Here is a 25,506-nt window from a genome sequence, read left to right as displayed (position 1 = left end):
CCCTAATAAGCATAATCTATACAATAGAAGGTTAGCATGTCCAAAATGCATAAGGGGTGTTGAAAGCCTGGAGCATGAAGTCTGTGACTGTCATTTTGCTCTAAGCTTTGGAACCTACTAGAGATCAGATGGGAGGGTGAGAGGGGGAACTTATGTTTTCAAAATTAGTTACAGAAACTATTTAATGTTTCAACGAAGAATACCTGTAGATAGATTGTGCGTGCGATCTGGTTTCTCTGGTCAGCAAGGAATAAGTGGATACATAATCAATTATTCATCTCGACAAAACAAATGGTTAGTCAGATCTCGTCATATTTACTTAAATGAGATTAAGGAAATATTACTTGTTTCGAAGGTGGGGGTATGATGGGTGGAAACCGCCGAAGGCTCCTTTCTTGAAAATTAATTTTGATGCGGCTTTTAAGGCTCACTTCGCAAAATCATATTTGGGGTTAGTTATTAGAGATGAGAGATCAAGAATAATTGGAAAAAAGGTCATTTTAAATGAATATGTATAGTTTGTTTTCACGGTTAAAGCCCTTGTATGCCTTCAGGCTCTCAAGTTGGGGGTAGAGATGGGGCTGAGAGATGTGGTTATTGAAGGTGACTCCTTAACAGTGATTAAGAAAGGTAAATCAAGTTCTATGGATAGATCAAAAATTGGAGTCTTTATTCAAGACATAAAATTTGAGCAGAGAAAGTTTAGGGAGGTCTGGTTTACCTTCGTTTCTCGATCAACAAATGGATCTGCTCACGCTCTTGCCCAAAAAGGATGGATAAGGGGAAAAAGTCTGAATCTTGGATGGCGAGATCTGGTGGTGATAGTGACTCTGGAGGCTCAATATAATCTTGTGAGAGGTGTTGAAGGAGAGGAAGGACTTGTTTCTGGAACGATTTTCTGAGGTTGGTGCGCAGGAAATGGAAAATTGCATAAGGAAGTGAAGGGATTCTACTTTGAGAGCATAGATAAATGGAAAATTGATGTTTTCTAAGGGATAATGATGGAACGTTTCTACCTATTAGAGTTCCCCCGAGGGATTTTCACGTGATTTGATCAATGGATGTGAGCTCCTTTTTGTGTTGAGAGAATTAATTGTTTTTTATTGTTTTTTCCTTTAGTTTTTCAAACAGTTTTATGTATGCTTTTTCAAACTTTTTCTTTATGTTAATAAATATCCCAGTTGGAAATTATTTGAAAAAATTACAAGTAATTACACCTAAATTTAATTACTAGGTAGCTTTTAAACACCATCTAAATACTTTTATTTTCTTTTCTTCTAAGAACTTAATATCTTTCAATGACAATCAACTCTTTTTTTTTTTGTTAGCTTGAGCTAATTGCCATAGATGAAGCAAATCAAAACTTTTTTGGTGCTATTAGACTTGATTTTGATTGAATTGACGAAGTAAATACCTTCTTCTTTTTAAGGAATTGAACTAATTACTTTTCAAATTTTGGTAGTTGAACTATTCAAGCGTGAATCTTATGAAATCTTATCAAATTACATAATGTGAAAATGCTTAGGATTATTTTTTAGAATCGGACTAAATTGATACAATATATAAATATTAAAGGTTAAAATTACTATTATGTCAAATATAAAAGTAACCACATCATCTTTCCATTAGCTAGTTGGTGACCATAAATTAAATAATTGGGTGATTGAAAAGGAAAAATCGATAAGTAAATAAATATTTGGTAACTTTTCATTATTAAATAATAATAAAATACCGATAATTAAATTATTAGCAATGTAGTTTACCCTTTTCTTTTTAACGTTAGCTTTGCCGGATTAGTTTTACTTCTTAAAAATGTCTCACAAAAATATATGCATACAAAGTGTGTATGGACATGTGAACATGATAATTTTAAATTCTAACAACTTATCTTTTAATAAAATCAATTCATGCTTCGATTGAAATAAAATAAATAAAATCATATTTTAATAATGAAACCTTTTAATTTCACAAACAAAATTAAAAGGTTGTCACATGTATTTAATTAATAACTTAAAAATAAAGGTAAATTATAGTCACTAAATTATAAGTTCATTTTATTTTGATCATTTAATTAAAATAAGTTATAATTTAGTCACTGAACTATTTCAAAATTTTATTTAAGTCATTAATTTTTTCAAAAGCTTTTATTTAAGTCATTGGGTTGTTAAGGTTTTTTTTTCTTAAAGTTCTACAAGTAAGCTCCAAGTGATGATTCGACAATCGGTACGGTAACTCAATACCTATTGATGAATAGAAGAACATATCTTAGATCCAAGTCAATTTGATGGTTAGTGTCGAAGATCACAGAAAAAATTGTTTGAAGTTTAGTTCATAGATTTGTAGGGTAAAGAGAGCTTCCGATTGATGCAAGCAATGCTAATAGAGAAAGCCATAGTAGCGATTTAACATATCAATGACTTAATTAAACAAAAACTTTTGAATAGTTCAGTAACTAAATTATAACTTTTTTAATTAAGTGAATAAAATAAAAACTTACCCATATTTAATAAATAATGATATGATTTATCCAATAATAAAATATCAATAGGTAAGACGTATAGCGACTTTTTTTAATAAATACATATACCGACTTTTTAATCCTACTTTGGAATTAGAAATCTCTACTACTACTACTACTAATGTATTAAATAATAAATTTATTAACATAACTCTATTTTTAAAAAGTGACATAAGTATATAAATTTATATATTTTAGACTATCAAATATAAATTCTTCATTTACAGTCCTATATATATATAAAGAGAATGAATTGTATAAAACTGTGATTTCACATCATCCCTATCTATTTCTAATAAGAGAATGACAAATCTGCAGATTTCCTCTTATTTCTTTTAACATTTTTAGTTGGATTTAGATTTTTTAGAAGGAAAAAATTAGAAACCAGGTGAAAAAAATCTGATTTGTCATTCTCTTATTGGAAGGAAAGAGATTTTGGATAATGTAGAATCAGAGTTTCATACCATCATTTCTAACACAAATTATTGCAAAATATTTGTAGGTTATATTATACAAGCAGTAAGAAGAAGACTTAACAGGATATAGAGCTAATCAACCATATTACTCATCAATCTAACATTACACCCTAAACTCTTAACTCTAATAGCAGCATACCTAGTCTGCTTACTTCTCACCCATTATTTATTTTTCATCTAGACCAGGACTTCCTTACAGGCACAGCCAGTAAAGCACTGGGTCACTCATCCCTCTTATTTAAGGAGCCTAAGTGCTCGTTTAGATAGGGCCGGGTCTTATTATACAAACATCAAGCAAAGGACTTTGGCTCCCATTAAATTTGTCTACGCAGATGGCTGGGCATGGAGGTATTTGATTGGCACAAGGAGAAGAGGTGTCTTCTTGGAGAGGGTAAGGCACTTACCAGCCCATTCCTCCATGTTAATATCTGCCTCATTCATCCCATCAGGCAAAACCCAATCGAAACAATACAAGAGGTTTGCGAGTAAAAGCTCGGTTGTGACGGTTCCCATGTACAGCGCCGGGCACCCTCTTCTGCCACCTCCAAATGGCAACAGCTCAAAATGTTGTCCTTTGAAGTCAACGGCGTTATCGATAAACCTTTCTGGGAAGAATTCTTGAGGGTTTTCCCAGTACTTTGGGTCCCTTGCAATGGCCCATACATTGATTTGGATAAGTGTGTTGGGATAAATGTGGTAACCATTAATGTTAAAGTGTGAGATGGCTTCTCTGGCGATCAGCATGGGCACAGGAGGATGCAATCTTAGAGTTTCTTTTAAAACCATCTTCAGGTATTGAAGTTGATCCAGATCGGTTTCTGTTACTCTTCCTTTCTTCCTCACCACCCCTCGAACTTCGTCCTGAGCTTTCTTCATAAATGTTGGCTTTCTCGCTAGCTCCGCCATTGCCCAGATCACTAAAAGCGCGCTGGTGTCAACGGCGCCCAAGAACATGTTCTGTTATTTAAACCAAGTATCCACTTAAAAAAGTTTAATATGCATCGTGGAAGTTGAATCTTATTATATAATTATTATATTAACAAAAATCACGAAAAGAGAATAATAACTTTGTATAATGTTTTTTTTTATATGTAAGTTTTTTTTTGTATATTTCAGTCATGACCTAAGTTATAGTTAGGGTTTAATATAAATATAAAAATTTGAGTCATTTAAGTTTCACATAATACATTTTTTTAATTTTATAATTTATTATTTATATCATATAAAATTTAATATAATATAATATAGACTTAAATAATAAATTGATATTTAAATTATGTCAAAGTTTTATTTTCAATTACCCATTTTTCTATTTCTTTAATGTTATATTTTTTTTCTTGTTCTTTTCTTTCTTCTCTCTCCTTCTGTTTTGCAGTATGGGTGCAAACCATTTCAAGCAATAACTACACGTTCTCAAACTCTTCTAACACCATTAAGATGCTTATGAACCTTACCCCGGCTTCAACTTAACAATTTGTCAGTGGCTAAAGATGTTAGTAAGGCTTTTGGTCTCCTTGTTGGCATTGACTCTGATTATTTGCCCACTCTAATTATCATTCCTACTGGTGCCACTCAAGATAGGTATTGGAAATCATCCAGATTTATAGAAAGTCAAAGATATGGGTATCAGAAAGATATAGGTATCAAAAATATATGGGTATCAAAATTTGAGATTTAAGGCACCAAAAGTGGGATTGAGATTTGGCATAAGATAATTGCAATTTTGATCCCTGAACCTCAACTATAAATAGGCCTAACCATTTCTCTTCTTGATCATCCCAAATTTGCCATTCTCTACTTAAGGCATTGTTTTCTCTCTCTCTCTCTTTGTAAATTTTCACTTGTATTTTGGAGTGAAATATATTTGGTAGTGTCCGAGGACGTAGGCAAAATTTGTTGAACCTCGTTAAATTCTTGTGTTTTTTATTGTATTATTCTGCATGAATTGTGAGTGTGATTGTAGTGATTTATTGTGCTATTAAATTACGATTGAGGGATATTCTGGCTAGGAAAGACCTGGTATTTAAGTGATCCTTGTGATCCACCTCTCTTTCCTGGGAATTGAACTTAGTGTAATTTTTTAGTACAATAATTTTACTCTTTTACACGCTTCCGCACAACAATTAGTATCAGAGCTAGATTCGTACTTGGGGAATACGATCGTTCACAGAATTGTTCACGTACAATAGTTAGGATTGAGGAGAAAAATGGAAAAGGCATCGTCATCAGCAAAGACTACTGTGACCAATGTAAAATTTAAAATAGAGAAATTTAATGGTACCAATAATTTTGGCGTTAAATAATTACCAAAATTACGTGTCAATGACATGAAAAATTTGCACAAAATTACTATTTTTTTAAATTGCTTGCACAAAACAAAAAATATTAACTTATGGAAATAAATAAAATGATTAAAATTTGAAAAGAAGAAAAATATTTGTTTATAATTTAAAAATAATTATTTTAAGTAATTTAATTAAAGTTAAATTAAGTTGGAGAAGATATTAAATACGATGAGTATATAATAATATTTTGTTATCTTTAAAATTTAATGACGTGACACCATTTTATTGATGCCTAAAACTATGTTTTTAATATGATCATAATATAATAAAGTAATATGATACACTTATCGATATTTAATATCTTCTTCAATTTAATTTAACTTTAATTAAATTATTTGAAATAATTATTTTTAAAATAATAAATAAACATCTTTTCTTCCTTTTATATATTTTAATCATTTTAATTTTTTTCTAAAAGTTAATATTTTTATCAACTAATTTTTTAAAAAATTTAATTTATTGGCGGTGGTTTTTTTTCATTTTAAATTGTTTTCTATTTTTTTAACTTTTAGTCAAATAACATAGTTTAATAATATAAGTAGTAGTGGCTATAAATTTTTATTTTGATTTTTTCTTTTATTTCTTCTTTTAATTTTTAATTATTTATTTCGGGGTTTTCAATTTTTTCTCATGGGCTATTTTGGTTATAGTTTCAATATATATATATATATATATTTCAAAATTTTAATTAGTTTTCTGTAATAGAGAAATACCATAGATGAGTGTATAGTATTAGGTGTATATCTTTAAATTTTGATGATATGTCATTATTTTATTGATTCCTCAAAACTATATTTTTTTTTAGGATGATACTAATTTAAGTAATTTGGTTTGAACTTTTTAAAAGCATGTTTGTATATTATTTAAGGCTCCTACAGGCAATTATTGAGCCAGGTTGGAGCCAAAGCTTGTTGAAGGTTTTGCGGTCCGTGAAGCACTATTTTTTGGTTGAAGGCTATTCGTATAAATGGTATCATGATTAAGTGTGGCTGTTTTCAAGTAATTTCCGTTCCGAAGCGGATTGGTGATGATGGCTTTGGGTAAGTTAATTTCGAGCTATCGAGCTCTTGTGTTTTAGTTCCATAATTTGAGTTTTTGTTGGATTAGGTGGAAAGCTAAGAAGGTAGTTCGTAGATAGTCTTATGTCATGCGAATTGGGAAAATGTCTTTGGTCTTTTTTAAACCTATTAAAGTAAATTATGTTAGGATGCGATGAATAGGGTAGATCTAATTGCTTTGGACTTGGTCTTTGTTCTTTCTTTCATTATTAGTGCAAAACATAATTAAAAATGATGGTATTTGGCAAATAATACTTACCAAAAGTACTGCCTTGATATGATTTTTGGTGAGCCAAGCATGACCATGTTCATCAATTTGCTCCTTTTCTATTTTAAGCATGACGTCAATAATGTCTTCGTGATCCTGTGTCCTTCCAGGTTTAAGATGCTCATCGATCACCTGTTGGAACAACGCATCTAATTGACCAAAAACTTTCTCAACTCTTCCATTATGACCGTTTAACCTATCTATAATCCAACCGAATCTCGGAAAGCATTCATCGGAGGAGAAAGCTCCGGCCACCGTCTCGGCATCGTGAACCAATTCGTAGAACTTAGCACGATCGTACTCACTTCCCTGGAAAGACTTGCCGAAAGCAATTCTAAATATTATGCTTCCAGTTAAAGCAAATACCTTCTCTGTCACGTTCACCGGATGGGTTGACGACGATGAGATGGATTCCATTATGGAACCAACTTCGGCTTCTCTAATGAACCGGAAAGACTTCACTCTTTTCACACTGAAAAGCTCGAGAACGCATATCTTCCGCAGTTCTCTCCAATATTCACTGTATGGCGCAAATGCTACGTCTAAATAATTGTATGAAAGCCTCCCAACAGCAGCCAGCCGAGGCCTGCTGCAACAAGCAAGATCATTGACCTTTAAGACTTCCTTCGCCGCCTCGGCTGATGAAACAATAAGCACCGGTATACGACCTAGATGAAGGAGCATGACTGGACCATATTTGCGAGAAAGTTGGGAAAGAGAACTGTGTGGCAATTCACCAAGCTGGTGCAGGTTACCTATAATTGGTAGCCTGGGAGGACTGGGAGGAAGCTTGTAATTGTGTTCTTTCTTAACTTGATGGGTCTTCTGCTTGAAGAGTAGCAGCAGCAGCAGCAGCAGCAGCAGGGGAAGAAGGAGAAAAGGAACCCAAACAAGTGAGCTAATCAAAGCCATCATAACTGAGTTTTGCAAAGCCTCAGCCTATCTTTTACTGGTGGAAAGGGCTGGCTATGGCACCATCTTGATTACAAGGTATACTTTCTCCTTTTATCCTGTCTTAGCGGTGAACCAGTGCTCCACGTCTCTACAACTAATTATTGGTACTGTAAATAATGCAATGAATGTACACACGCACGGCAATACGTGCTTAGCGAAGAGACCTCCTGTGTTGCGAGCTCTGTTTTAAATTTTTTTCTAATCTATTTATTAGTACTTAGTTTAAAAATAATAATAATAAAATTAGATATTATAAGGTAAAAAATAAGTTAAATGTATCATACCGTCTATTTAAAAGAGTCTTAAAGGCTTCTTTAGATAGATAATACGTCTATCTACTGTTAATATAAAATAACAAAATAATAAAATTAAATATTAAAATAATACTACAATGTAAGAAAAAAGATTTAAACGTGAAAATATAAACTCTATCCAAATATCCTTAATTGGTTTTATTTTCCTTGGTAGTAAATTTTGAGTAGTAAACATTATGATTGACAGTCTAGAAAGAACATGAAAGTAAAAGTTTATTAGATTGAAACTCAAAAAAACAAAAAAGAAAGAACAAAACTCAAGGCGGCACACATGTAGGCACCAAACCCCTCAAAGAAATATCAGGGAAATTTATCGAAATAATATTAAAAATAATTAATTTCGAAAATAGTCTGAATTCTAAATTAATTACGAATTGCTACACTAAAAAGTGGTGTCCCATATCCCAGGGGCCGCATCACCCAAAATATAAATTAAATAATATTAAAATAATAAAATAAATAAATAATGGTGGTGTCGCACTTGGATGCAGCACATTCTCCAAACTAAATTTGTTCATAGATCAGGTTATTTGTCTAAATCCGAAAGCTTATTTGAAAAATAAAAAAAGTTTAGATAAAATATGAGTCTTAAAAATAGACTTATGTAAAATTTAAGGCTTGTTTTTTATAGAGGCCGGCCCAGCCCAACTATTATATTATAAAATAATATTATATTAATTATATATATGTTAAAGAGTAATTATATATATTTAATACAATAAAATATTTATTATATTTATGGTAGTGTTTTTTAATATAAATATTTTTTAATTTTTTTTAATTTATTAGAAAAATTTTATTTTAGCTTTTTTTAGTGCATATAGTGTATTATATTTTTTCAAAAATAATTTTAAATAAAAATTAATCTAAAAAATCATATATGAGCGGGGCGGGACGGGTTGGGTCCAGGTTTACTTTTCTGAATTTGGGTCGAGCTTGGGAAAAAAGTAGGTCTATTTTCGGGCTGGGCTTGGGTTCAGAAAAGTGGCCTGCATAGGTCCGACCCATGAACACCTCTACTCCAAATCAAGTGGATTTGGCATATTTCTAATTTAGGTCCTTCAATTTTAAACTTTATTTTAATTCGAACATTAATTCATAGTTTTAATTTAATATTTTTTAATTTAGTTTACATCTTATATGATTTTTTAAAATTATGAATGCCTTTGTATTTATATGATTAGAGATTAAATCTGTCTTATATATATTTTTAAGTTGTGCCTATTTACAAGTTTCTTTTAATATAGATTAATTGTACAACAAGTTTAATTTTGATTTTTCCAGAATGTACAATAATTTTGATTAATAATTAATTCTAACTATTAATGCCTTTGTTTGTATATGGTGAAGATTCAATTTGTAGTTGTGTCTGTCTCTTTTAATATAGATTAATTGTATAATAATTTTAATTTTGATTAATTAATCAAATTGAATCTTCACCATATACATATAAAGGCTTTAATAATTAAAAGAACCACATAAGATGTAAATGAAATTCAAAAATATTAAAAGCAATGACTAAATCAAAAAAAAAATGTTAGAACTAAAATAAAGTTTAAATTGAGGGAGCTAAAAGAGAAATATCCTGAAAGCCTATATGCTAAACGCACTCACGTGAATTGGTTTGGAGTTTGGAGGGAGGGTGACGCTCAACATTTTATTATTTAATTTTATATTTGAGGAGGTGTCGCCCATGAGGTTTGCGACGTCGTTTTTATTGTAGCAATTATACATTTTCTTAACACTGATTAACATGGAAAATAAAAATATCAACACTTGATGGATGTGGACATACCCTCGTCTCCATTTCTAATATTGTAAAACAAATAATACGATGAAGGGAGCAGAGAAATTCAATTTTTAAGTAAGATCCAACTCGATTACCCCTCTTGCCTTGCGATTGAAGGCAAATGTTACTAAATTAATGACCCTATCACAATCTAGCAAACTTGCACGATTTTGATCCATGGCAGAAACAGAAGTTCACATGCAAAAAGTTTACTCCTCTCTTCAAACCGAATTATTTCAGTACCTTTTCTGAATCTCAAATTGTCGGTTTTATCTGTTATAACAATATTTTATTATATCCTATTTATTAAATGAAAGCTGATTAAATTTTAAGTAAAATAATATTTTATTAAATAAAATAGAATTAAAGATATCAATTCAATAAATTGTTGAGTTCTCTAATTAAATATTCTACTATTAGTTTGGAGCATTATAAATGAATTAATTTAATTTGATAATCATGTGAAAGAATGTAAAATAAAATATACATAAAAGAAATAATACATGCTTTTAATTTTGTTGATTTCATTCCTAAGCATAATTCTCACTTACTTTATTTGGTGGAAATTCACAATATTAATTGTATGATAAGTTTACAATGATTATCTATAACAAGTAAAATGAAGATATTAAAGAGAGGGTTGTAAGATTATAATTTTTATTAAATAAAAATATGGGTTTATATATAAAAACTTGAGATTAAGTAAAATATAATTGGATTTATTTGGGATTACCCGATGCCATTCACGATTAGTGAATGTATCCAAATAAAAGAAAAAGATTGCTTTTATATTTTTGGTAAAAGCATCGGCTTCTGGGTTTAGACTTATTAGGTTATGATGGAGACGACGTTGATTTAGGAGTAGTCCATTAACAAGTTTAGGCGGAGTGCGTAACCTGGTGGAATTTCTATATTTCATATACCATTAAATTTGTTATCTACTGAATAACAAAAGTACATAAATAATTCATGTGACGTTATTTTTCTTGGAAGTTGAAATCGCATTTTATTACATTAAAAAATAAATATCATATACACTAAAATATATATTTATATAAAAATAATTTAAATTTATTTATTTAATAAAATCCCACATTAACAATTTCCATATCACTTTAAAAAATAGTGTTAGCACCATTAATATTATATAAAATTTACATTAAAATTAAAATTTCAAATATGAAATTATACTAAATCAAAGTTGAAATATAGTATTATAAATGAATCACAAATTATATATATATATATATGTGAAATAAATTTAATGAGATGACGTTATTCAAAATACGCAATTTATATCGATATTTCTTCATTCTTTTTCAAATGGTATCACTATTGGTTCATCAAATGTAAACCGTATAAATTACATAGATTTTATCACTTGTCGGTCCGAGTAGTTTAGGTTGTTTTTGGTTAGATAAAATTGAACCGTTCATTTAATGTGTTCAAATCATTTTATATTTAAATAATTAAAATTTTGGTTCAAACTTTTGGATCTCGATTAAATTTGAATTAATACGAGTTATAATTGTTAATTATCGCATCGCTTGTAACTTGAAAAAAATTTACAAAATGTTATAATTGGTGAAGAGATTGAATTAAGTAAAAATTGTTTTTAAGAGTTTAAGTGTAATTTACTCACCTTAATTAAAGAGATATTGGTGATATTGAATTATAGATATCAATGGCGGAGTCAAGGAGTTGGAGAGCCCCTACCCCCCTATAATTGAGAGTTTAAGTGTAAGTTTATTGTTGATTAACTACTTGTATTTTCAGCCTACAATTAAGCTTAGCCACCACCCTTGGTATGCTAGGTATAAAGTGTATTTTTTTATGGGTGAAATAATGTTTGTGAGATGTAAAGAGTATTTTAAGGGTTTAAGTGATTTCACTCTTATTATTCCATTGAAGTTTGTTATGTTTTAGTCTTTCCAAAGTTGAAAACTTTTCAACCTTCAAAACTTGATTATCGATATTTTTAAGGTCCTTCTCTTAGGGGTTTCGTAGGGAAAACTCATTTGATTATTGGCGTTTTTGGGAGTAAGTTTGCCAAGGGTTCCATAGAGCAATTATATTCTTTATTTTTATTTTTATTTTCTATTTTTAAAATCTAAATTTAATTCTATTCGTTTCAAATTAAAAACTTTTGCAAAAAATATTTTTTAGCCTTTTTTTTTATATATTTGTTTCATGTAAAATAGGATGGTCAACTTAAAATGTTTTCCGGTCAGCATAAAATTACCCCATTGTTCCCATAAAATGTCTTACCAAAATTTTTCCGTAAGACATTTTCCAAATTGATAAGGCTCTGTTCATTGTAACACCTCCATACTCAACTCGAACATCTGGTCAAAGCACTATGATGTTACATTCTTTATTACATTATTCACTTATCAAATATTTTATTATAAACTTTTATAACTTTTCAATTTAGTCTATTTTTGTCATAAAAGTTTAATATTCACTAATTAATCATATTAAATCAATTTTCTTTCTTGTTATAGTTTGGGAAGTAATTTAGGTAGATGAGACCGAAAGAATATTCTACTTAGAACCAATCTAGCCTAGCCTTATTTAATTTCACCAGATTGAAAGATAAGTGGACTAAGTCAATTAATTAATTTAGTTATATGCCGAAATTTATTAACTAGGTTAGTTTTTAATTAGTTGGTAAAATCCCCGATTTTAGGTTAATCACAACCATGGGCGTTAATCATTCTTCTACTTGTTAAATTTGATATAATTTGGAATTTTATTATTTATGCACTTTAGTTCTTGGCACTTCAAACTCTTAATTTTAGTTGTACTATGATAAGTATGCTAGTAGCTGCTTGGACTTAATTTAGGGTGTTAAGATTTAATGTTAATTTAATTTAAACAAACCTTCATTGGATATAATCCTCGGAATACTTTTAAAGTATTTCGTTGTAAAATTAACTATGGTACAATTTGACTTGTACACTTGCAGACATCGCACATCATTTCATATTTAATTGCATATTTCTAAGCTTTAGAGCACACATGTCGAGGTGCGGTCAAATATTATCACTTAAATAATTTAATTTATTTAGTGATAATATAATTTTTTATTATTTATCTTTTAATCAGTTTAAATTAATTAGTGATGATATAATTTTTTATTATCAATCTTTTAATTAATTTAAATTAACTAGAGAAAATTAATTATGACACAATATATGAAATCATCATTTCATTCATGATAATTTCTGTTTGGCCCATGATAATTACAACTTGACACATGACATTTTGTAATTGGCCCCAAAATTCTTCATCTACACAAATTTAATAAAATCAAACCAAAACCAATTTAAGGGTGTGTTTGGTTAGGTGGAAAAGTGGAGAGATGGAAGGAGTGAATGGAAAATGTAGAAGGAAAATAAATTTTGAATGTGCTTTATGTAGAAGAAAAGTGAGAGGAAAGAAAATAGGAGAGATGATCATTTTCCATCCTAATGTATAAAAATCAATTCTTCTAAATCAGAATGGTGAGAGGAGAGAAAATGAAAGATAAGAATACGTTAGTTCAAAATTATACATTTTTCAAATGTTTTATTTGTTTCTTTTTATTTTTCAACTCTACCAAAATGTGAAAAGACAAATTATATTTTTCATCTTTTCAATTTTCTTACCACTCTACCAAGCAAAGGCTAAATGTTGTAATTCAATTTTGATTTCAATTTTTTATTTTATTTTTGCTTGACCATAATAGGGATTAGGATTAAGGATCCAAAAGAGTTAAGCCAAATTCGGATAGTGGTAAGCTTGAGCTCAATTAAGTCCATTTATTCTATTTATATGCTTAACTTTGAGCTTGTTCCATATGCATACTTTTAATGAACATTTTTAAAGATAATATAATGACATTTTAAAATATATGTCAACTTGGATGGTAAAGTGATTAAAGAAAAATTAATTTCCAAAACTTTAGTGTGCAAATAAATTTTTTTTTTATAGTTGGATATTTAAAACAAAAACACTCTAATATTTTGAGTGCGGGTGAAATTTACCCCAAAACAAATTGTGTAAAGCAAAACTAGGTTTTATTTTCATTTTAATTAAATGGTTGTTTGAATTAGGTTGGACCGGTTGATCAGACAAGAAATCATTTTGGGTATCAGTTCGAACAAAAATTTTAAATCAATTTATTTGGAATTCAGTGCAGACTAATTGAATCTAATTAAAATAATTGATTGGATCAATTTTTAATATTTTTTATTATTATGAATTTTTTTAATAATTTAAAAAAATATTTTTGATAATTTATTTAATTGAATCGGATAAATTAATTCTAATGACAAATCGATTGGGTAATTGGGCGACGTATTTGGATTATACCTGTCCATGGGCTGGTTCGGGCCGGGCTTACAAAAAATTTTCATCCCGTTTACTAGGCCTGGGCCCGGCCCGAAATATGGGCCTGAGATTTTGCCCAGGCCAGACCCGGAGAAAAAATATGGGGCCCGAGCCCGGCCCGGCCCGTTTTTAATTAAAATTAAAATTATTTTTTTAATAAAATTAAAACTAATTGTTATTAAAATTAATTGTTAGTAAAATTATCAAATTATTAATTGTTAATTGTATTAATTGTTGTAATAAAATCTAACATTTGATTAGTAAATTTATCAAATTATTAATTGTATTAATTGTATTAATTGTTGTAACAAAATCTAACATTTGATTAGTAAAACAAACTTGATGTTTTATTATTATTATTTTGTAACACTAGTCAAGGAAATGAAAGTAAATAAACTTAAAATAAAAAACTATTATATTTTAAAAATAATATATATATTTAATATTTTTCGGGCCGAGCCGGGCCCGGGCCAAAAAATCTTGCCGGAGGCCCGGCCCATTTTTTAAACGGGACTAAATTTTTGTCCAAACCCATATTTCGGGCTTATATTTTTACCCAAACCCTCCCATATTTCAGACGGGCCGTCGGGCCGGGCTGGGCCGCCCGGCCATGGACAGGTCTAATTTGGATATGAAAACCTTTGTTAATTTCTAAGAAATATGAAGAGACGAAATTGTCCTTAAAGAGATGAAGGCATTTTGATTAACGTTTTTCGATGATGCGAAGCAATTTGATCTGAACACTTCACATGTGGACTCTGAAAGAACTTTCTTTATTCCCTCTCGAGTTCTCACCACCACTAACGGCAGCGTAAATCCGAGTCGAAGAAGCCGAAGCAGAGCTTTCGAAAGCTGGCTTAGAGTCGGAAGCCAGTCATGGTAGAGCTAAGACACCCGAGCAGCTCGCTCGGGAGCCGAGTCGCTTCTTCTCCAATGAAACGCGACGAGGACACCTCTCCTCTGATCCATGATCACTTTTCCCAGCACGTCGAGGATCACCCTCGCCATTCTTCACGAGATCGTGAGCGTTCCTTTTGGTGGCAAACTTACTCCTTTTCCCCTTTCTCCAAGGATGATCCTAGGTTTTCTCAACGCGGCTCCAGGATCTCTCTTTTCTTGCTCCTTTTTGTCGCCATTGCTGGATTGATCTCCATTTTCTCGATCTTGCATCGATTAGTAAGAAAACGGTTCCCTTTTTTATTATTAAAGTGTTCTATTTACTCGGCACTTTTTTGTTTCCAGATTTGCTCCTTTTTTCTTGTTGCGTACGATCAGATTATAAGTGATTCTTAAGTTTTTTTAGTAATAGTGTTCTTTATGTTTGAGAAAACAAGATACATGATTAGAGTGAGCTAGCGGGGTAAATGCTGTTGAAATTTAGCCTATTGGAGCTTGCTTAATGGAAATTGTGATTTGGTTTTTAATTTGTATCACTAATACTAATATATGTGTTTTAATTTATGGTAGAATTCCCCGTATTTATGTAAAAAGGATGGCATTGTTCTGCATTGTCCGCGTGTAAGTTTCTTATGAACCTTGTTCTGATTTTTATTACTTCCTGTGCTATTAGTGGCTTCTCCCATTTGTAAATGGTGTTTTATGCATTCTAGGTTAAGGAGAAGCCTTCACTTTGGGAGAATCCTTTCTCTGCAACTACTTCTTGGAAGCCCTGTGCTGAGCGCCGTGAAGGTGGAATATCAGGTATTAGTAGGTTCCTTTTTTAGAAGTATACAACTATGTCTTTGCCTGTCTCTCTGATTTTGCAAAATGCATTTATGCTGTGTTTGGAAAATAAATTTGGATTTAATTTGCTATATAAATTATGATAATGAAATGCGTACATTATGAATAAATTAGTTATAATTCAATATGATTATATATTTGAAAGGTATAAAACATGAATTTCAATTCTCAAATATCTATGGGTATTTTGAATTTATGACTAAATAGGCATGCAAATCCATAAATTTGAAAAAATAAGAATGAATGTTACACATTTAGATGTATTTTATCATTAAATTTTCACTATTTTTGGAATCCAAATCCTAAATTTATAATTTAGATTCCTGACATAACCTTAAGGAATTGTTTGTTACTTCCAAATTGTTTCTTGACTTTTATTGCTCGTTGGAGGAAAGACATTTTGCAGAGATTATATTATCATATATCTTGCTTCTTGAATTTGTATATATATTATCTAGATGGAACTGCTAACTGCTAAGTTTTAGGTTTTCATAAAGTACTAGATCACTCTGAACTTTTTCAGACAGGTTAACAATAGCATTCCTGATATTTGCTATCAAGTTGCTTTGTTTTCTTGTTCATGTTATCACTGCTAAGGTTAGCCACTATTTTGAACACTGTGCAGATCTTCCTCCTGAGAATGAAACAAGTGGTTATCTATTCATTCATGCTGAGGGTGGTCTAAATCAGCAAAGAATTGCGGTATGGATTCTTTTCTTTTGTTGCAGGTTTCTATCCTTTTTCCATTTTTTATATTTCAAATGTATCTTATGGAGTTGGAAGGAGTTACAGTTTCTTTTGAATTGATGGAGTTATAAATTATTGATTCTTATAATTGGTATAACTGACCTGATATTTGAAGAAAACTGCTCTTCCCTCACCTAACAATTCAAAAGCATTATAATCTCAATTATGTCACAAGTCTTTTTGAAGTGATTGAGCTATAATTCACTGATACTTATAGTTGGCATCACTGACCTGGAATTTGTAAAAATAAAGGATCTTGACTCACATTGCAATTTTGAAGCGTTATAATCAATCACTGTCACCTAGATGACTGCAACTAAAAGTCCTATGAAATTGAGTCTAAAGTTACCATGTTCTATTGACTTCTTTTGGAGATGATACCTTGATATGAACAGGAAAAAAAGGATGACTATAAGCACGTCTGTGCCTAAAATGGTAAATAAAGTGCTTCCTTAAATGTACTTTTGCTGCTTGTTTCTGTCATGATTTATTGATCTTAATCTGGTGCACTTTCTGCTTAATTCTATTCAAGTTTTATCATTTCCAAACACCTTTTAATCGTACTTAAAATGGAAATTTGGCTGAATAATTTTTGAAAGCTCTACTGATTTGGTATCACTAACAGCCAGCAGCAAACTTATGCACTTATTGTATATTCCATGCAGATATGTAATGCAGTGGCTGTGGCTAAAATTATGAATGCCACTCTTATCTTGCCAGTGCTGAAGCAGGACCAGATTTGGAAAGACCAAACGTGAGATTCCTTGTCCGATAATAGCTTCATTCATATTGTTGGTCTTGTGCACATATATCTCTGAAACATAAGAAGTCATATATGCATTGAAAAAAATGAGAGAAGTAACTGATTATTAGTTTAGTAGAAAGATTTGTTTAATTTTTACCCTATAGCTTCACAACCTTAATAGACATAAGTTATGTTTATATAAAAGATTAGTTTTCTTCAAGTTACGAAGTTCAGAATTAATATTTGTTTGAAATGTAGTGTCTTTGGTCTCACTTCCAGTGATTTTAAAAGCTTCTATAATATGCTAAATTTCTACAAGAATAGTGTACCATGTGTTAGTGTTAACATTTGTACTCATTAATTAACATTTGAAGTGGCTAAGCACATCATAATTGTTTCTTTATTCAAGTTAACTGAGGTTGGCTTATAACCTTGTCCAGCTGTCTAATTACATATTTAAGTAGCAATTCCTCGTGATTAAATATGTTCTTGGAATCTTGCCTTGAACTTGGCTTTCAAGCTCTAAGCTAACCATAGGTTTCTGAGTTCTTGGTTTCTTTTGCTCCTCACTAATCACTTCATGAACCTAAGTAAATCACTTAATTGCATTACTTACCATCTGACTGTAGCAACTCTATTTCATCCTTTCGTTTGTAATGTATTTGTAAAATCATGTGCAGCAAATTTGAAGACATTTTTGATGTTGATCATTTCATCAACTACTTGAAGGATGACGTGCGAATTGTTCGTGACATACCTGAGTGGTTTACTGACAAATCAGAATTATTTACCAGTATAAGGTGATTTTTCATGATTTCTCTGCCTCTCTGCTGGACTTGCTATTTTAATCAGTTGGATTTCAACCGCCAATTGAGAAGCTGTTTGCTTCTATGAATTTGCTTCAATGGCGTCATGATTTTCCCCAATGTTGTGATTATGACTTCATTAGTGGCATTAACTTGTGGGAGACAGAAAGCTAGAGGTGGGGCTGACGTGGGCCCTCTGTGGACTTTGAATGATAGATACTTCTTTCATAATGAGTTTTAGCAGACTGCATAACTGAAAATTTCATTTGTTTGTTTTAGATTAATTGATAGGTAATTAATATTTTATTTCCTTTATTTGATTTTGGAAACAATGGCATCTTGTTGTCAATTGCCTTCAAAAAGGAAATGTTAGAAAGTATGTCGCTCACATTTCGTTTGGAGCTTGTAGCCTTTCAATCATAGGGTTTATTAGCAATGATGTGTGTACTTCAGATATGATGTGCGAATTCAAGAATGAACTGAATATCTATACCAAATTTTTGCCGCTGGAATTGTTTATGAGGAGAGTTTTCTTAATGTGTAATAGGCGGACAGTGAAGAACATTCCAAAATATGCTCCAGCACAATTTTACATTGACAATGTGCTGCCTCGAATCAAAGAGAAGAAGATAATGTCTCTAAAACCTTTTGTTGATAGACTTGGGTAAGTCATTGATGTTGTAGATATGTGTTGTATTACTTTCAAATGTTCACTTTTCAGAAAAGAGACTTGGGCTTGGTTTGTTAATTCTCCTATACTACGATATTTCCTTCCTAATGCGTTTGGGTATTGATTCAGGTATGATAATGTCCCTCCAGAAATTAACAGGCTAAGATGCAGAGTCAATTATCATGCTCTTAAATTTCTCCCAGAGATAGAGCAAATGTCAGATTTATTGGTATCAAGGATGAGGAACCGCACAGGAAGTCCGAATCCTTACATGTATGTAACCTTTTACTTGAGATTCTACTAATATGTCGAATTCATGCTTCTCTTTTCTTAATCCAGAATAACTAACAGTCCATTTCTTTCAGGGCTTTACATCTTAGGTTTGAGAAAGGGATGGTGGGCCTATCATTTTGTGATTTTGTTGGAACTAGGGAGGAGAAAGCTAGAATGGCAGAATACAGACAAAAAGAATGGCCTCGACGGTATAAGGTGATTTAGAACAACTAGCCTTTTCCGCTTTGTTTTTTGAGAGCCAAAAGTTGGTTTGATATACTTATTTCTGTAGTGACTATGATTGCAGAATGGAACCCATCTGTGGCAGCTGGCTCTGCAGAAAAGGAAAGAAGGAAGGTGTCCTCTTGAACCTGGGGAAGTGGCAGTGATTCTTCGAGCCATGGGCTATCCGAAGGAAACACAGATTTATGTTGCTTCTGGCCAGGTTTATGGTGGTCAGAATCGGATGGCACCCTTGAGGAACATGTTCCCAAATCTGGTAATCTTTATTTTCTATAAATGCTAGAAAATCTTCTTGTCCAGAATAATTACTAGGCAAGTTTTCCATGTTCCAAATATTTGGCGTTTTCTCTATCCAGGGATTCACTCTTCCTGTCCCACTTCTTATATATGGAAGCATTAAAGCTGTATACTTATTCAGACCTGTTAGTTAACAAACCAGACTATATCAGGGACCGACATGCAAGCAGTTTATTTGACGTACTTGAAATGCAGACTATCTTTTTTTTTTTCTTGCAAATGTGAGATGATCATTAAAAGACTTTCAAACAGGTTACCAAGGAAGAGTTAGCAAGTAAGGAGGAGTTAGCTGCTTTCAGGAAGCATGTAACAAGCTTGGCAGCTCTTGATTTCTTGGTCTGCCTGAAGTCTGATGTGTTCGTGATGACGCATGGTGGCAACTTTGCTAAGTTGATAATTGGAGCAAGAAGGTACGTGGGTCACCGTCAAAAATCCATAAAACCAGACAAGGGGCTTATGTCCAAATCTTTTGGGGATCCTTATATGGGGTGGGTGAATTTTGTCGAGGACGTGGTTATCACCCACCAGACACGAACTGGATTGCCGGAAGAGACCTTCCCAAACTATGACCTTTGGGAGAACCCCCTAAGTCCTTGCATGTGTAAAGCCTGATAGCGTACGTATATCATTTCGGCTTCACTAGTTTATTTTTCAGGATCATCACCGAGACGCAACTGCATCTCTATCTGCATTCTGAATAAATGGAAATTCTTTGACTCACAAGCTTCAAGGAGGGAGAAAACAGATGAAAAAAATAACATCATTCGGCCGGAAAAGAGTGCCGACAGAGAGGTGATTGGGCTAATTGGAAATTGACTTTGTGAGGCTGCCTTTACCAATGGGACGCTCAGCGTTTGCAGTTTTGTTTCTCTCCAAAATTAAAAACAAGCAGATTGATTTATTAACATGTTTGCCCCTTTCTTTTATCTATTGTTTTTACTTTGTACCTTCAAGCATCAAGATTCAGGACGTGTAAATTATTAATGACCTAATTATTTTGTGACCATTTTACTTTTTTATAGATTGTGTTTATACACAAATATTTTATGTTTTTCCTCTTAATTATACATGAATTCAAAATTTTAATTTATACATTCAAAAGATAGTCATAAGAAGATTAAAATTTACTATTATGAATACTGTCAGAATTTTTAAAAGAAAGCTTAATGGTTTAGAAGACTCAAATTTTTCGATAAAATCAATTAAGCCTTTTTGATATTTTTTCACCCAATTGAATTTTGAATTCATAAAAGTGGTTAAATAAGTTTTCTTGACTAACATTGATTCGCAACAAAAGATAAAAAAATTATTTTTAAAAAATAAAAATTTGAAAGGAATATTTCATTTTTGGAAAATTTAAAAATATGTTAAAAGATTTAAATTTTAAAAATTTATAAATCTATAAAATATTGTTAAAATTTATAAAAATATTAAATAAAATTCAAAAGTTCAAAAATTAAAATAAAAAATTAAAAGTTATGTCCAGAATGAATCTAGACATATTGTTGTCCAGATTCTCATTGAATTTAAACAACAATATGTCCAAGTCATGCAAGATGATTTTTCAAAATTATATAAAGTTTAAAAATATTAAAATTAATTTTCTTTAAAAATTGATGTGTATCAATTTTTTAATCCTATTGGTACCTTTTAGGGTGTATAAAAATTAAAATAAATATTTTATAAAATAAATAAAAATAATATTAATTTTTATTAATTGTACGTAAAGTTTTTTAAATATATAAATATATCCAATTAAAAAGCGTATAAATTATTTGGTTACATGGCTTTCCTAAATGGTGTATCAATTATTTTATAACCTAAAAGTTTTAAATATTTTGATGTATTCATACATTTAAAAAAACTTTACACATATAATTAATAAATTAAAATTATTTATATTGATTTATTTTAGAAAATATTTTTTATTTTTATACATCTACCAATACATTGATACACATGTCAATTTTTGAAAGATAATTCATTTTTAATATTTTTAAACTTTATATAATTTTAAAATATATTGAATGAATCTGGGCATATGATTGTTCGATTCATTCTAAACTTTAACTTTTAATTTTTTAATTTTGTAACTTTATTTAGTTTTTAATAACGTTTTAAAATTATAAAATTTAAAATATCTTTTAAAACATTTTTTAATTTTATATGATTCCAATAAAAAAAATATTCCTTTTTAACTTTTTTATTTTTAAAAAGAAATTAAATCTTTTATTTTTGCTAATGTGCCACTAGCAATTATTGCTGACATGGAGCGTCATATCAATGTCATTTACGATCACATCAGCACTGTAATAATAAACGTTAATCAAAAGACTTATTTGACCAATTTTGTTATTAATTCAGAAATTCAATTGTGTGCAAAAAAAAAATCGCAAAAATTTAATTGAATTTTTTTAAAAAAGTTTAACAACCTTTTAAACCATTAAATCTAAAAAAAAGTGATACAATATATTAGAAATTTAGATATCAACAATAATGGTAGCTGTTCCGAAAACAAAAACGGATTATTTGTCCAATTAATTTTGAAACTATGACAAAAACCTACTCTTTTTTTTTCAATGGGTATATAGGCTAATTTACCAAAAAAAGGCCCCTTTTTTTTTCAAAATTTACCGAAATGGACCGATTTTTTGATTATTTACCGGAATGGTCCATTTTCTGGAAAATCGCGTCTACGTCAACGCGATGACAGGGTACGTGTCAGGACATCGCGTTCACGTCAGCGCGACCTGCTGACGTGGACCGATGTCCTGCCACGTAGCGCGTTCCCGGGGACGCGATTTTGACGTTGATTTCACGTTTGAGTTTTCTGCCTTTTAGGGTTTAGGGTGCAGGCTTTTTAGGGTTTAGGGGTCCCGAAATAAATTATTTCGAGTTGACGTTTCTGGTCAAATAGTATAAAATCGCTTCTACCAGGATGTTATTTGAGAAGAAATTGTGAAATCGTGCCCTCGTGGACGCAATTTCGCTACAGTTGGTCATGTAAGAAATAAATTTTTTTGACGTTTCTGAGCAAATAGTATAAAATCGCTTCTACTAGGATGCTATTTGAGAAGGAATTGTGAAATCGTGCCCTCGTGGACGCGATTTCGCTACAGTTGGTCATGTAAGAAATAATTTTTTTGACGTTTCTGAGCAAATAGTATAAAATCGCGCCGTCATGGACGCGATTTTGCTACAGTAGCAAGTTTGGGCTGAGGCTATAAATTAGGCAGAAAATGTTCTTAGAATGCATAAGTCATAACAGAAACATTTTAGAGAGGCTAAGAAAGTTAGAGTTTCAAAATGAGTAAACGTATTAGTGTTGTTATTTACTACGATGGTGAGGTTTGCCACACCGAGAATGGTGTTGTTTTTTTCTCGGAGAATACGGTGCGACTGTCATTTAACCAGAACATAGATTTGACAGAACTTCGTAAAAGAATTAGGCGTAAAATATTTGGAACGATGCCAATGAAAGTTCTATCAATCACGTATCGATTTTGTTCTTATGTTGATCCGGTGACATATGACTCGTTCGACATAAAAGGTGCTCGTAGCTTGGAGGCAATGGTGCAGACTCATCTTGCTAGCGGAGCAACTTATATTGAGTTATATGTACAATTTACGTCGCCAACTGATGTACTTCCGTCCGGTGTTCGAGATGTATACACGACCCCTGGCCGACACTCGGTTAGCAGGTTACAAAATACGGAACAACCCATGTTTGGTAGCGGTGTCGAATGCACATCCCCCGCAAGACACTCTGTCGGTGGATGGGACATGTACGTCGATGGCTCGATGTTTGACGTTGAAAATACGTACTGGGGAACTGCATCAAGTTCTAGTGGATGGCAATCTACATCCAATTGGGGACGTTATCAAATGCCCAGAAGAAGGGATGATGTACTACCTACGACATCAACCGGTGAGGGGACGTCGAACGCTGTAGATGATTGTGGGTTAGAAGATGACTCCGATGTGGATCCACCTCGAGAGCCCGGGCCGGATGGTGCAGAGGTGGGATTATTTTTTGAACCGGAGCCTATTCCAACAGAAGGTGAAGATGGTGAAAGGAGTTCAAATGATGAAGAATATCCACGATTCAGAGCATACTCACCTCTAGCCCACATGCATAATGTCGATCTGTCAGCGAATGATGCGTTAGAGTTTCCAGATCTACCACACCGGATGCGCGATCGTACAAGTTCGGGGGTAGATTTCGGTGAACTTGAAGTTGGTAATCAGTTTACCAATAAGGATAGTTTTATTGGTGCTTTGAAATAGCATAGCATCAAAAACGGCGTTAATTACCACGTCGTTAAATCAAAATCTGATAAGTTTGAGGCGAAGTGTGTGGTGCAAGACGGCACATGTTCATGGAAAATCGTCGCCTTGTTAAGGAAAATGACAGGGTTGTGGGAGATAAAAAAGTACAAAGGTCCACATACATGTGCTGCAGGTACAGTATTGAATGTATCTGAATAATAATTTTATTTTACAATGTTGTATTATTTAATGTACTCCCTCTGTAGGTGTTTCACAAGATCATCCCAAAATGGATTCAGCTATGTTGACTAACTTGATACTGCCCACGATAAAAGCAGATCCTAGGACTTCAGTGCCGGTGATAATTGCCAATATCCGTAGCCAAATGGGGTACACGCCCTCTTACCGCAAGGCTTGGATAGCTAAGCAAAAGGCGTTGGAGAAGTTGCATAGCGGGTGGGACGCCTCATATAATGAAATATGGCAGTGGTGTCAGGTGCTAGAGAGATACGTCCCAGGTGCCATCACAGACCTTGAAACAAAACATGTGTACTACAACGGCCAATTGCTACGTGGATGCCAAGTGTTCAAATGCCTATTTTGGACCTTTAAGCAATACCGAGACGTATTTCCATACTACAAGCTGTTGGTACAAATTGACGGTACCTTCATGTTTAGTAGGTATACTCATCGGCTATTGGTTGCAGTGGCACAGGACGGCGGTGGGAGAATTCTTTCAATTGCATTTGCAATAACACCGGGGGAGTCGTCTGATGACTGGGATTTCTTTCTCTCTAGGTTAAGGAGGCATGTGTGCCCCCAACCTGATATCTGTGTTATTTCAGATTGGGGCGCCGGTATACTAGATGCATTTGTCGAGAGGGAATCTTGTGGCAGCGCGCACACCATAGATATTGCCTAAGACACGTTGCTTCGAACTATTACAGGTAATATCCATCTAAGAGCGAACGACGACAAGTGACCAACATGGGTATTTACTCTATAACTGTATTATTTCGTTTGTCAATTTGAATTAGTTTTATTGGTAGAAGTGGTATAAAATTTCGCTATGAACTTATATTGGTAGGGTATGAAATAAATAAAGATCGTTTTCACGAGATGTTGGCAATTTTACGATCCCAAAACGAAGAAGGGGCGGACTACCTTTGTAACATACGTTTCGAACAGTGGGCACAAGCATACGACGGAGGCCTACGATATGGCCATATGACATCGAACCTGGAAGAATGCATAAATTCTGTTCTTAAAGGAACGCGCCATCTACCGATAACATAGGTTGTGCGAGAGACATATTTCCGTTTGGCGGCGCTATTTCCAAAGCGAGCATCAACTTATGCAGGCCAGATGCAGGGTGGCCATGTATGGTGCAGTAAGGTAGTTCAAGAAATTAACAAGGTGAAGGCGAGGGCAAACATCATGCACATAGTGTGTCACAATCGAGACAATTTATGGTTTCGCATGACGGAGTTTGACAGACCGCACCAAGGTGTTGTTGGCGGGCAATATCGTGTACACTTACGAAACAAGACTTGTGACTGTGGGAAGTTTGATGCACTTCGTTATCCATGCGCTCATGTTATTGCAGCTTGTCAGAAA

The 25,506-nt window shown here is 32.3% G+C and overlaps 2 protein-coding genes across 4 annotated transcripts; one reads left to right on the top strand and one right to left on the bottom strand.

Moving 5' to 3' along the window:
- Nucleotides 1-2,974: 2,974 nt before the first annotated feature.
- Nucleotides 2,975-7,694, bottom strand: LOC105764298 (cytochrome P450 71B9). Its single transcript, XM_012582833.2, has 2 exons — nucleotides 6,657-7,694; nucleotides 2,975-3,951 (listed from the first exon to the last, which is right to left on the bottom strand). The coding sequence occupies exons 1-2, from the start codon at nucleotides 7,578-7,580 to the stop codon at nucleotides 3,319-3,321; spliced, it is 1,557 nt and encodes a 518-aa protein (XP_012438287.1). The 5' UTR covers nucleotides 7,581-7,694; the 3' UTR covers nucleotides 2,975-3,318.
- A 7,115-nt stretch (nucleotides 7,695-14,809) lies between these two features.
- On the top strand, nucleotides 14,810-20,660 carry LOC105764297 (protein PECTIC ARABINOGALACTAN SYNTHESIS-RELATED). Of its 3 annotated transcripts, XM_052625613.1 has the most exons (12): nucleotides 14,812-15,272; nucleotides 15,564-15,614; nucleotides 15,707-15,797; nucleotides 16,465-16,541; nucleotides 17,252-17,340; nucleotides 18,012-18,131; nucleotides 18,685-18,801; nucleotides 18,937-19,080; nucleotides 19,173-19,296; nucleotides 19,388-19,579; nucleotides 19,873-20,030; nucleotides 20,276-20,660. In XM_052625613.1, the coding sequence occupies exons 1-12, from the start codon at nucleotides 14,973-14,975 to the stop codon at nucleotides 20,319-20,321; spliced, it is 1,509 nt and encodes a 502-aa protein (XP_052481573.1). In that variant the 5' UTR covers nucleotides 14,812-14,972; the 3' UTR covers nucleotides 20,322-20,660. The 3 variants fall into 3 exon arrangements, with proteins under 3 accessions (XP_012438286.1, XP_052481573.1, XP_012438285.1); XM_012582832.2 differs by lacking the exons at nucleotides 19,873-20,030; nucleotides 20,276-20,660 and adding an exon at nucleotides 19,680-19,844 and having other exon boundaries at nucleotides 14,810-15,272; XM_012582831.2 differs by having other exon boundaries at nucleotides 19,873-20,660.
- The last annotated feature ends 4,846 nt before the right edge of the window (nucleotides 20,661-25,506 follow it).

The sequence above is a fragment of the Gossypium raimondii genome, chromosome 12 (assembly GCF_025698545.1).
Source record: "Gossypium raimondii isolate GPD5lz chromosome 12, ASM2569854v1, whole genome shotgun sequence".
Lineage (NCBI taxonomy): Eukaryota > Viridiplantae > Streptophyta > Magnoliopsida > Malvales > Malvaceae > Gossypium > Gossypium raimondii.
This window is presented reverse-complemented; position numbering and strand designations above follow the sequence as displayed.

Bases quoted from the DNA above. Each gene is read 5' to 3' on its own strand.
- LOC105764297 (XM_012582831.2), top strand. From the start codon at position 14,973: ATGGTAGAGCTAAGACACCCGAGCAGCTCGCTCGGGAGCCGAGTCGCT. The intron at 15,615-15,706 runs GTAAGTTTCTTA...TATGCATTCTAG, and splicing joins TTGTTCTGCATTGTCCGCGT to GTTAAGGAGAAGCCTTCACT. The intron at 19,297-19,387 runs GTGATTTAGAAC...CTATGATTGCAG, and splicing joins AATGGCCTCGACGGTATAAG to AATGGAACCCATCTGTGGCA.
- LOC105764298 (XM_012582833.2), bottom strand. From the start codon at position 7,580: ATGATGGCTTTGATTAGCTCACTTGTTTGGGTTCCTTTTCTCCTTCTT. The intron at 3,952-6,656 runs GTAAGTATTATT...TTTAAATAACAG, and splicing joins ATATCAAGGCAGTACTTTTG to AACATGTTCTTGGGCGCCGT.